Raw genomic sequence first — 11,768 nt, 5'->3', positions numbered from 1 at the left:
AACCCTACCTTTCCTGCCAGGTTGGCAGAGCCCAACTTGATTTTGTAAACTCCTGCCTCACACACAACCTAAGTGGCCTAGGGCAGTGTCCTGGGTGGGTGTGTCCATATGGCAGGTGTACAGATTTAACGCCAGGTTCTACTAAAATAATTTAATTAAAAATACAGTTTTGGCAAGGGAAACTAAATAGCTCCTTTTTCTCCCCTTGGTTACCCCTGCCCTCAAACACATTATGGGCCAACCCCTTTAGAAATGTTTAGGCAGTACTGCCCCATCAGGCCACCAGGGGGCAACCTGCACGCAGTCCAAGTGGCAGAAGTCGGCCTCGCCAGGATAGGAGGAGCAGAACCTGCCACAGTGGCAGGGCTGGGGCAGGTCAGTCGGAGCTGTCCCCACCCGTGCCACTGTCTGGAGTGGGTGGTAGGAGGGGTCTCCGGCGAGAGCGCTTGACCCGACGTGGGAGCATCAGCAGCCTCCTCTTCAGCACAGCTATGGACAGGGTGGGAAGCAGTCAGGGGCAGGGAAGCCATGGTGGGTGGGGCAGCTGGGTAAGGAAGGGAACTTCTCACCAGCCACTGTATCCTGGCTGTCTGTTATGGGTCCCCAGTAGATGCTCTCCCCACGTCGGAAGTTTCTGTGCAGCCGAGTGCAGAGTGTGGCCAGGGTGAGCAGCACCAACAGGAAGGTTAAGGCCATGGCTGCCCAGGCAGCCTCCTCCGTGCGTGGGGTGGGACCCCGGGCTGCCCGTGGAGGCACCGCTGCCCGAGGGACCGGGGAAGCCTGGCTTGGACAGGCACAGCCACCTGGGCTGCTTTGCCCTTTGGGCACCTGAGCCTCTAACCTGGAACTGGCACTGCCTCCAGGCCCCCCAGGAAGCAGGGGGGCAGTGGGCACAAACGGGGCATTACCTCCCTCACCTGAGGTTCCCAACATGGGCTGCCTGGTCTCCAAGCTACTACATGGGGAGGAAGAGGGGAGCCTCAGGGCTGAGGGAGTGGGCTGGTGACCAAGGGCAGCCCGCAGCCCACGCCTCCTGGCACCACTAGGAGAGTGTTGCTTGGGGCCTCTAGATAGCACCTCTGTGCCCAGGGGCTGCCAGCTCCGCAGGGTAAAGGCCAAAGCCCGGGCCTAAGGGAAGAAGAGACAACGCTCGTCCTTTCTCTGCCTGGATAACCCAACGACCATACCACCAACTAAGCCTGGGCCCAGCACCCCTTACCTACACACACCCTCATGGGCACAGCCTCACTCTACTCAATGTTGGCACCAAGAGAGAGGACCCCGAAAGGCTGCCAGAGAGGAACCATACCTTCTTTCTCTGCTTCTTCCGCCGCCTTCTCTTCAGCCAGTAGGCAACCCAGGCTGGCTCCACCCATGACATCTCCAGTACCACCCCCCATGCTTCCAATACCAGTGGCTATGAAAGAAATGAGGTAATTGTTAGAGCTAAGATGAGGGTGAAAAAAGAGCTGGAGGAAGCCCCTGAATTTTCCTTTCCCTGTACATGGGGCTGCAGCCTTTGCCAGTCAGTGCCAGACAACTGAATATCACCAACCACTTACCCGATCCTGAGTGAGGCTAGAGTCAGAAGCGAGTGAGGGCTGGGCCATATAAACGTGGGCCAGGAGGGAAAGCTGGAGCTTCAGCCAGGGGTGGGCACAGGGGTGGTAGAGGAAACTGACATCCTCACCCTGGAGAAAAGGCATGGAGACATCAAGCCAGGCCCAGGCCTTCCCTGAGAATCCCAAGTTCTCCCATCTTGGGGGCCAGGTTAAAGGGACTCCCAGGATGGCCACGTGATCCTTGCATCATCAGGGCTCAGGAAAGGACAAAGGACCCTGGGTCCTAGCATGTACTCCCTCGTGTCATAGCATTCTTTTCATCCCTTCTCTATCAAGTGCCACCCCTCAGAGCTCACAGCTTCCATAACAGCATGCCAGGTTGTCCCTGTCACACTCCCACCACACCCGTTAGCTGTGTACCTGCAATGATGGCTCTACAGGGCCCCAGACTAGACTGCAGGTATCCCCTACACAGAGACCAGGTCTTCTTGTCACCGATCCTATCTAAATAGTCAGTCTCCAAAAGCATCCAAATACAGGGCACACAGGCAACAGGTGCACAATCCCAAGAGGGAAGCACTTCAATTATTAATTCTTTGATTAAGCTGACCCGATGCTCAGCACTGTGCCAGCTGCTATAGGAGATGCCAAAAGAGAACTCCTGGACTCTGCTTGCAGGGAATGTAAAGAAAAACTCAGGGAAACAGAACTAATGCAAATGAAAGAACAAACTAATAAAACTCAAATTGATTAGTTAAGTTATGAAATAAGTTATAAGTTTTACACAAATTTGGAGAAGGTGATGAGTAAGGGCTGATGTGATCAGGCAAGGTCTCATGGGAGAGCCGACTCCTGCACTGGGCTTTGAAGATGGATAGATATGGATGGCAGCTGGCCAGGGAGCTACCTCCTTCAGCTTCAGGTCAAGATAGGACAGGTGTGGAGAATATGCAGGAGCAAAGGTACAGCAGTGGGAGTTAAGACTGTCATTCACATGTTTGGTGGGGGAGCAGACCAACAGGGGTGGAGAGAAACCACAGATTTCAAAAGGTCAGACAAGGCTTATTTAACTAGGCAGTGCCTGAAAAACCACACAAGGGAGTATGGCCATGATAAGGTGGGAAATAAGGAGCCATCGAATGCTTCTGAACAGTAAAACGACTTAATGAAAGGGCTGTTTGAGGTGGAATGAGGTCTCTTGGCCTGGAATGATTCAAGAGACCTGAAACTGTCACCAAGATCAAAAAAAGTGAGATTTTTCAAAAGGAAAACCAAAGGAACATGGCAGCTATCAGGACACCAGCAAAAACAGAGAGGCAGCCATGTAAGGTGAACTCACAGCTTGGAGCCCAGTAACCCGAGGCACACTCCTTACACAATACAGCTTTGTACTTTTCGAAGTGCTGTCACACACTCTTCACTTACTCCTCATGGGTAAGAGTACCACGGAAAACTGGCGCCCAGAGAAGTCGGGGAAACTCCCCACAAGCACACAGCAGAGCGGGGATACGAGTTGTTTCCCCCTACTATCCCCGGAGTTCCTTTCAGCCTTCTGCCCACACGGCCAGCCAGCTACTCAACAACGGCCTTCCCGACACGGCACTGCAGAGGACAGAGGCCTCTGGCTCACCGTGGGGACTAAGAACATCGCCTCTTCCTACGGGAAGTGGTAAAGAATGGAGCAGATGAGTAGAAAAGACAGAGGAAAACTGCAAATGCAGACACCAAGAATGGCTCCTGTGGTACTTACCTGCCGTGGGCTCCTCCGTGTGTAGGTCACTCTTGGTGACACCTATACATGGGGAAAGAAGAAAGCTTAAAGCAACTGGGAGACTCCGTGGGCCGTGGGGAAGGGGGAGCAGGCCCCACGCCCCCAGGTGGGACGAAGACGGGAGACGTCGGCGACTGAGGGGCGGAGAACCGGCAGAAGTCCTCAGAGGGTGACTGTGGCGGGAGCAGAGAAGCCAGGACGGAACGGGCTACCCCTTCGCACCCCTTCTCACACCGCCCTCCAGGCTCCTACCTGTTGGGGAAGGGGCCACAGGCCCTCCGGACAATGGGCTCCCGCCTCCTCCCCCGACTCAGCCATCACCTGCGGGTCCAAGGCGCAGAAGGGCTCGGGCGCTGGTCTCGGCCAGGGCCCTGCCTTCTCCCAGTCCGGGCAGGCCCAGCCCGCCAGGGGAGGGGTCCCAGCCCCCTCTCAGCGGGCCCCTCCTTCCCGGACGAACTCTCGGCAAAGCGCTCTGAGGCTCCCGGCCGAAGCCACCTCGGGGGCGGGCCGCCTTACCTCAGTGGGACTCAGGAGCGCCGCCAGCGCTGCCAGCAGAAACAGCTGGGGCGAAGCCTGAGGAGGCGCCATCCCGAGCCGAGCCCGCCGCCCCAGCTGGAGCCGGAGGGACTGAGCGCGCGCCTCGCCTGCCCTCCCCGGGCCCCACGCGCCCACGTAGACCCCCGGCCCGCGCCGTTCGGCCGCCCGCCCGAGCCCGCGCGCCGGGACACCGCAGGCCCGCAAAACCCCCGCCTCGCCCCGCCCCGGCCCCACAGCTCCGCGCGGCCCCGCGCCCGCCCCGCCCCGCGCCCGCCCCCGCGCCCGCCCCCGCCCCGCCCCAAATGCCCCGCCCCCAATGCCCGCCCACTGCTGCGGACGGTGAGCGCACGCGTCCCGAATCCCAGCCGGGAAAAGTTTTGTGTAGGAGTCGGGCCCGGGCACCGCGCGCTGCGGGGCAGACGCCGAGCACCTCCTCTGCTCGGTTTTCGTCGCAGCGGGTCTCCTTGGCCTGCAGAGCGCAGCGGCCTGGGTGGGGTCCTGGAGCGGGGCGAGGGGCGCGAATGGAATCCCTGTGGACATCCCAGATGGCCCAGGGGGGAAAACCGGTGTTCTCCGACAAACTCGCTTCAGACCCATCAATGCGCAGAAGGGCAGAATCACCAAGTCCGAGCTGCGGAAGAAAGTTTCCCGCTCAAGAGTCTCACCTTCAGCCCGTCCCACTTCTGCCCTGGCAAATAGGGCCCGAACCCAGAAGAGCCTCGGCGGGAGAAGGTCTCAGACCTCCCCCCTCCTCACACCCAGAAGCTCTGGGAGGCCGGAGTCGGACCCGGTGCCGCTTGGTTCCCCCACCTCCGCTGTCGTTCCTTGGCCAGCGCGTGCCCCAGGAGACATTGGCTGCCACAGTGAGGTGGCGAAACCACAGGCCTTTCCCCCAGCAGCAGGGCGCCGCCTTGCCGCCCGCTCCCTGGTCCCCTTCTCCTTGGCGCTGCTCAGGATTTTTGAGGAAAGACGGAAACGTGGGTGGAGGGTGAGGGTTGAGATATCTAGTCCAAACCTCCAAATAGAGCAAGAACGTGTGACTTCAGTCATCTCTCACATACTTGTGACTCACAAAGGGGTCCCTAACCCTTTCCCCGTCACCCTAGAAATTGCCAGCCATTGAGTTGGTGGACTCCAACCTACTCCCTGCCACAACCCCATCCCTGGCTAGCAAGCATCTCCCTCGCCCAGCACCTGGGTGCATCTTTTCCCCCAGCGTTTTCTCGGAGGCCTGGGGCTTTTTCATCTGGGGAAGTCCTTCCTGGAGAGCGGTTTTAAAGATTTCCTCTATCTGAAGCCAGACTCGGGGGGGGGGGGCAGGGAGACAGCGCACTGATGCAGGGAAGGGAAGGTGCAGCGCCCCGGCGCTCTTCCCTCCCGCCGCAAACCCGCCCGCTCTGGTCCTCGCAGGCCCCGAGCTCGACCCCCGCCCGGCGCGGGTGTTGCGCAGTTGCTGGTGCCCGCAGGGCCGAGAGAAACGCCAGGGTCGTAGAGCACGGCCGAGCCCGGGGACAGAGGCGCGACTGGTGGCTTCGGGTGCAGTTCGGAGAACCGGAGATCCCGCGCTGGGAGCTGTGGTTTATTCACTTCTCCCTTTTGCTATTTTTCCACAGCGGCCCCTGAGGGCTCGGAGACGCAGGGTCTCACCGGTCGCTACACACCGTGCAGGGCGGAGAGGGGACGGGACTCACGCTCATCCCCGTCCCCCAAGCCTCGGTCTCGGGGTCTCCCCACTTCTCTGCTGCCAACACCCCCCTCTTCGTTTCGCTGCCCTCCCCACTCCTTCCGGCTCGCCGGCGCGTCCTCGCTCCCCCTCTGTGGCCTCGGTTCCTTTCACCCTCTGCTCCTGCTTGTCGCAATCGCTGTACAAAGGGCCGGGGGCGGGAGTCGGGGGCGGACGAGGGGAGCCGGGCCCGAACTGGCTGCCTCTGTGGTGCCGCGGCCAATCCGGAGAGCGCCCCCCCGCGCGGGAGGGCCCTGGGCAGCCGCCCGCCGCCGGGCGGAGCCGCGGGCAGAGCGGGGAACCAGCTGAGGCGACTGCCCCATCGCTTGCCGCCTTCTGTCCGCCGCCCGCCGCCCGCCGGGGGCTCTCCGGCCTCGCCATGCCGCCGTGGGGCGCCGCCCTCGCCCTGCTCCTGGCCGCGCTCGCCCTGCTGGGCCTGCTCGCCCTGCGTCTGCGACGCCTCGGAAGGCGCTCCGTCGGAGCCAGGACCCTGCTGGGGGCTCGGGACCCGGGCGACGACGAGGAGGCGGACAGCGGAGGCCCGGCAGACCAGTTCAGTAACGAGCGCGAGCCGCTGCCCGGCGGCTGCAGGCTCATCTGTAAGCCGTCGGCGCTGGCGCAGTGCCTGCTGCGCGCCCTGCGACGCTCCGCAGCCCTGGAGCCGGGCCCGCGCTCCTGGCTCTCTGGGCCCCACCTGCAGACCCTCTGCCATTTCGTGATGCCGGTGGGGCCCGGGCCTGAGCTGGCCCGGGAGTACCTGCAGTTAGCGGACGACGGGCTGGTGGCCCTGGACTGGGTCGTGGGACCTTGCGCGCGGGGCCGCCGAGTCACCAGCGCCGGGAGCCTCCCGGCGGTGCTGCTAGTGATCCCCAATGCGTGGGGGCGCCTCACCCGCAACGTGCTCGGCCTCTGTCTGCTCGCCCTGGAGCGCGGCTACTACCCGGTCATCTTCCACCGCCGCGGCCACCACGGCTGCCCTCTGGCCAGCCCCCGGCTGCAGCCTTTCGGGGACCCGTCCGATCTCAAGGAGGCGGTAACTTACATCCGCTTCCGACACCCCGCGGCCCCACTGTTCGCGGTGAGCGAAGGCTCGGGCTCGGGGCTGCTGCTGTCCTACCTGGGCGAGTGCGGCTCCTCTAGCTACGTGACGGGAGCCGCCTGCATCTCGCCGGTGCTGCGCTGCCGCGAGTGGTTCGAGACTGGCCTGCCCTGGCCCTACGAGCGTGGCTTTCTGCTCCATCAGAAGATCGCACTCAGCAGGTGGGTAACCGAGCCCGCACACCGGTAAGGGGAGAATCGGGGTCTTGGGCCAGCAGAGACACAGCTCTGCCTGGTATTGACTCGAACAGGACTAGGGCAATTTGGGCAAAGTTCTCCTCAGGCACTAGCTGAAACCGTCCAAACCCTCTAGTATAGACAGAACCAGGGAAGCCTGTTTAAAATCCATGGACGACTCAGTCAGCATCTTTATGCTAAGCAGGGCCTCCTGCCCTGGGGCCCCTGGCCTCACTTCAGCCCCACGGTGTCCTAGCAACCCGAGCACCTGTCCCACCCACAGCAGAGGCAGTGCCTGACATTTACCACTTAGTCTGTAGCTTGCCGAATCAGCAAAGAAGGCTCTGGAAGTAATTGCAACTGATGATGTGTCCAGAATATTACCTAATAGCCTTTTGAGCCTGGAGGTGACAGAAATAAAAAATTTGCAGGTATTTGATTATTAAAATTTTTTAGACCTGACAAATCTTTTGCTCATTCCTAGGTATGTACTCATTTTTCATTTAATGAAAAATATTTAAATACATCTTAATAAAATCTCCCAAAAGAGAACATTCTACCTTGCCCCCCGGGAGGCCGGTGAGACTTTCCACTGAGAAGCCTGAGTGACATTCCCCCAGCACAGGACCAGGCCTCAGCTTGCACTGGCTCTTTTCTAGGAGATGGCAGAGAGAGGTCAAGGCCATTATGGCAACAGTGTGGTGTGGCAGGAAGCCCTGTGACGTGGAGTCAGGCAGCTAGGGTTCAAATTCTGAATTTCCAGCAAGTTAGCATGCTCCTTGGAGCCTCACTTTTCTCTTCAGTTAATGGAGTTAAGTACCTCCCAAGGTAGGTAGTTATAAGCATGAAATGAGATAACGGAAGTGAAGTCTCAGCGTATATGCTCAATAAGTGGTGGCGATTGTGATTTCCCTTTCTTTTCTTGCCCCACTTTGCCTCCTGTTCTGAAATCAAACCCTGAGCTCAACAACAGTGCTCTGCCGTGGAAACCCAAGCCGCCCGAGCAACCCGGGCACGGCGCTCTCCTGTGGCTTCAGTGCCAGCTTCCATCCCCAATGACCCCACTAGCACTGACCCTGGGTACCGCCCGGAGGTTAAGGTGAGGGAAGTGGAAAGGAAACCTGAGCCTTTTAAGCAACTGCCCTGCCCATAGCACTTTGGGATGAAAAACTCGGGGCAAGCATCTTTGAATGTTTGCAGGTGACACACCCAAACCCAGCGGGCCAATGCTGGACGGCTCCATCCAGAGGTCTGAGCTGCCCATCTGGGCCTCCTCATCAGGTCCCAGGCCCTCTCCAGGGAAATGGCAACAGCAAAGATGTCTGTCTCTCATTCCCAGAAGAGTTGCTTTCAGGCTGTTTGGTAACTCACCTAATAAATTAATTAGTCACTTCCTCTGCAATTTAGCCCTCATTTGTCATTATCTGGATAGCATATTGGCTTCTAAAATGCAAACAAACTAATACATCCTAAAGTAAAAGGTTAATCATGGAGGGGTGACACCTGCTGGTTTGGACAGTCTGAGCCAGTGAATTGTTCTAGGAGGGACTCAGGAGGTGTAGTGCATGGCAAGTTCCCCACGGAGGGTCAGGAGTCGAGGTCAGGAGGACAGCTGCCACTGGAGCTCATCAGCTGCCAAGTCAATTGCTGCCCCAGGGCTGGGCAGGTAGTGCCGAGAATGACGGGCATGACGGGCCTGGCAGGAACTGTGACACAGGAAAGAGGGAGGAAATGCTTTGATTGTTGCTCTGAGGAATGCAGCCCAGGTTGTCATTTGTCTAGAGAAGACAGATAACTGCATTTTAAATGATGACCATGAAATGAAATTTTTAAAAACATATGGCCAAAGCAAGCCTCTGTGGCCTGAATCTGGCCTGTGGGCTGCACTCTGTAACTACTGCTGTCAGTTTGTTTTCTGATTCTTCCCTCACTTTCCTACCTTCCTTGTTCAACTTCTTGCTGCCAGATACGCCACAGCCTTGGAGGACACAGTGGACATCCACAAACTGTTCAGAAGCTGCTCCCTGCGAGAGTTTGAGGAGACCCTCTTCTGCCACACCAAGAACTTCCCCATCAGCTGGGACACCTACTGGGACCACAATGACCCCCTCCGGGATGTGGACGAGGCGGCCGTACCTGTGCTGTGCATCTGTAGTACTGATGACCCTGTGTGTGGGCCCCCAGACCTCTTTCTGCCCACTGAACTCTTTCACAGCAACCCCTACTTCTTCCTCCTGCTCAGTCGCCACGGAGGCCACTGTGGTTTCCTGCGCCATGAGCCCTTGCCAGCATGGAGCCACGAGGTCATCTTGGAGTACTTCCGGGCCTTGACTGACTTTTTCCGAACAGAAGAGAGGATGAAAGGGCTGAGCCGGCACCGAGCTTCATTGCTAGGGGGCCGGCGTCGCTGGGGAGCCCTGCAGAAGCGGGAGGTTTCTCCCTCTGCCAGTCTGGAGGAGATCTTTAGCTGGAAGCGATCATACACAAGGTGAAACCTGGCCAGAGAAGCCTCCCCACTGGCCCCCATTCTGCAAAGAAGAACAGGGCTGGGCTTGGCAGAGTCCTGGAAATGTGGTGGGGACTGAACGGAGCAAGCAGCTCCAGCTGTTTGCCACTGATTCCGCCCCTTCTGTTCCAGTTTGCGGAAAGAGACAGAACTTCCAGCTAGCTTACCCGAGCAGAAGCCCTGCCCAGGCTTTCCTCAATACATTCTCGTTCATCCTGGTCAGCAGCTGAACATCACTGTCTCCTATGACCAACCTCACAAGCCAAAGATTAGCGCCATTGGAGCCCATGGACTCGGATAAAATGCTCTCTCCCTAGCAGTGACTACAGAGAAGATGAGTTTCTGTGTGTCGTTGGGCAGCTCTGTGACCCTGCCTCTCAAGTTGGAGCCACTCCATGTAGTGAGGACAGGATGTTTGTGTCTGGGTCCCACTTCCCTCATTTCATTCTGCAGTGGTGCCACTCTGCTGACTGCATGCGGTGGCAGCAGTGAAAGGGGGCTGGAGAACCGTGTGGCTGTGCTGTCCCGCATGGGTATGGGAAAGGCGGCAGAGACGGAGTCGGTGAGCCCCAAGGTAGAGATTGTGAACCCCTGTCTAGAACACTAAGGTCCAGCCTTTCAGACATTTCTGCAGGTCTCTGTTGGGAATGGGGCTGATCTGTGGCTTCAGCCTAGGACCTCAAGCCTCACTGGACGGATCCCAAGGATGATTTTAGGAACAGGAAGTCCTTGAACAGTTTGCTAGACCGTGGCTCAAGGAGCCAGACTTTCAGGCACTGTGGCTGCTCCCTCTGGTACCATTTCTGGGGGTCGTTACTCCAGAGAGCTCTGGCCGGAGCTGCTTTTCTCCTGCAATGTGGACTTTCTCTAAGTGGTAAAAAGTATGAACCCCATGTCTTAGGTGTTTTCCAGTTAGCTTCCCTATCTTCTGACACTACTTCTAGACTCTGTCTCTCCAGGACCTGGAGAGACATCTGGGACCGGCAGAACAAAAAGTTCCAAGAGGTTGGCTAGAACTGACTCAGTAATGGATGAATATTTCACATTACTATGCTTCTGCTCAATTATTCAAAAGGCCATTCATGTAGATGCAGATAAAGCTTCTTCCTGGATCTGGTCACTCAGTGACTGAGGGGGTGTTCGGTTTTCTGAGGAATAATGCTGAAGACCAGCATAAAACAAAACATTGTGTACACTGATGCACATGTCCTGGTTTGGATTAGTCCATCAGATAATACAATGGGACATCTGCTTCCATGTGCTGCTGAGAGCTTTGCCCTGAAGTTTTCATTTTTCTTTGAGAAAGAGGGTACCTGTTTTGACTGGAAGCCCCGTCCTAGCCTCACAAACAGCATAGCAATTTTAAAGAGGACAGATGTTTACTGAAGCCGTGTCCTAAAGCTTCGTACGAGGACTTCCTGGGGCCATGAGTTCAGATTTGGATAATCTTCTTCTTTGTTCTTCTAGAGCAAATAAGAAATTCTGAACTATCCAAGAATCTAAACTGAAAATGCAGACAACATTCAATTGTCTAAGGTACATTCATTCTCCTGTCATGGAAAAATGAAATCCCTCCTTCCCCTCTTCTTGCTCTTCCTCCCCCCCACCCACCTCCTCATCTAAAGGTCTTTCACCATTTCTGAGCAGAAGTAACAAGGAACTGAAACCTAAAGAAGCCACTCCACTGCTGGTTAGCCACCTCTGCGTGAGACTTGGCGAGGGAGAGTCACTGACATGAGCCCCCCTTTCTGCAGCATCAGGTGCAGGTTCAGTAGGTCTACAAGACCCATATGCAGGTCATGCTGAGCTGACTACAAAATGAGAAGCAGCCACTGGTTTTTCAGCTCCATTTCTGACTTAAATGTCCCCCAAAGGCTAACTCTATATTGTTTCTCTAGGCCAGGTACCCTGCGACTTTGGTTCTTGAAGACAATGGCTTTTTGAGAAATTGTGGTTGATGTCCCTTTCCTTTTACAGGAAAGAAAGCCTGCAGGGTGGGATGTGTGTGTGTGTCTCTCTCTGTCATCTATCTGCACTGAGTTATCATCCAAAAACCCTTCAATAGGCATGACGGCCCTAGTCCAGACGCCATGAATTACCTTGGACCCACAATCCTGATGACCTAAATCAGCGATTTTCAAACTTTTCTATCTCATGGTACACATGAACTAATTACTAAAATTCTGTGGCACACCAAAAATAATAACAGTAATTACCTTTTTTTTGCTTCAAAGTGTCTTTTTAAAAAATTAGATGCCTATATTTATGTATAAGAATTTTTGGCCCAGACTGGTGTGGCTCAGTCAGGGATTGAGTGCCGGCCTGTGAACCAACACATTGCCGGTTCAATTCCTGGTCAAGGCATATGCCTGCATTGCAGGCTAGGTCCCCTGA

General features: G+C 56.7%; 2 protein-coding genes across 4 annotated transcripts; one reads left to right on the top strand and one right to left on the bottom strand.

Annotated features, from left to right (window-relative positions):
• Positions 1–136: 136 nt before the first annotated feature.
• On the bottom strand, positions 137–4,073 carry TP53I13 (tumor protein p53 inducible protein 13). 3 transcript variants are annotated; one of them, XM_037069712.1, is made up of 7 exons: positions 3,850–4,073; positions 3,586–3,654; positions 3,313–3,354; positions 1,563–1,691; positions 1,310–1,417; positions 570–1,128; positions 137–489 (listed from the first exon to the last, which is right to left on the bottom strand). In XM_037069712.1, the coding sequence occupies exons 1-7, from the start codon at positions 3,919–3,921 to the stop codon at positions 377–379; spliced, it is 1,092 nt and encodes a 363-aa protein (XP_036925607.1). In that variant the 5' UTR covers positions 3,922–4,073; the 3' UTR covers positions 137–376. The 3 variants fall into 3 exon arrangements, with proteins under 3 accessions (XP_036925607.1, XP_036925608.1, XP_036925609.1); XM_037069713.1 differs by lacking the exon at positions 3,586–3,654; XM_037069714.1 differs by lacking the exons at positions 3,313–3,354; positions 3,586–3,654; positions 3,850–4,073 and adding an exon at positions 2,347–3,286.
• A 1,804-nt stretch (positions 4,074–5,877) lies between these two features.
• On the top strand, positions 5,878–11,731 carry ABHD15 (abhydrolase domain containing 15). The gene is made up of 2 exons (XM_037069711.1): positions 5,878–6,853; positions 8,835–11,731. Exons 1-2 carry the CDS (start codon positions 5,973–5,975, stop codon positions 9,358–9,360), a joined length of 1,407 nt encoding a protein of 468 aa, XP_036925606.1. The 5' UTR covers positions 5,878–5,972; the 3' UTR covers positions 9,361–11,731.
• Positions 11,732–11,768: the final 37 nt, after the last annotated feature.

This window comes from Sturnira hondurensis, unplaced genomic scaffold (genome assembly GCF_014824575.4).
Source record: "Sturnira hondurensis isolate 20B ecotype Veracruz unplaced genomic scaffold, ASM1482457v3 Scaffold0018728, whole genome shotgun sequence".
NCBI lineage: Eukaryota > Metazoa > Chordata > Mammalia > Chiroptera > Phyllostomidae > Sturnira > Sturnira hondurensis.
Note: the sequence above shows the minus strand (reverse complement) of the source record. Positions and strands in the feature narration are given on the sequence as shown.

Coding starts and splice junctions, on each gene's coding strand:
- TP53I13 (XM_037069712.1), bottom strand. CDS start 3,921: ATGGCGCCTCCTCAGGCTTCGCCCCAGCTGTTTCTGCTGGCAGCGCTG. Junction 1,418..1,562: donor CTAGCCTCACTCAGGATCGG/GTAAGTGGTTGG, acceptor TTTCTTTCATAG/CCACTGGTATTGGAAGCATG. Junction 1,129..1,309: donor GGAAGAAGCAGAGAAAGAAG/GTATGGTTCCTC, acceptor TTCTTCCCTTAG/GCCCGGGCTTTGGCCTTTAC.
- ABHD15 (XM_037069711.1), top strand. CDS start 5,973: ATGCCGCCGTGGGGCGCCGCCCTCGCCCTGCTCCTGGCCGCGCTCGCC. Junction 6,854..8,834: donor CAGAAGATCGCACTCAGCAG/GTGGGTAACCGA, acceptor TCTTGCTGCCAG/ATACGCCACAGCCTTGGAGG.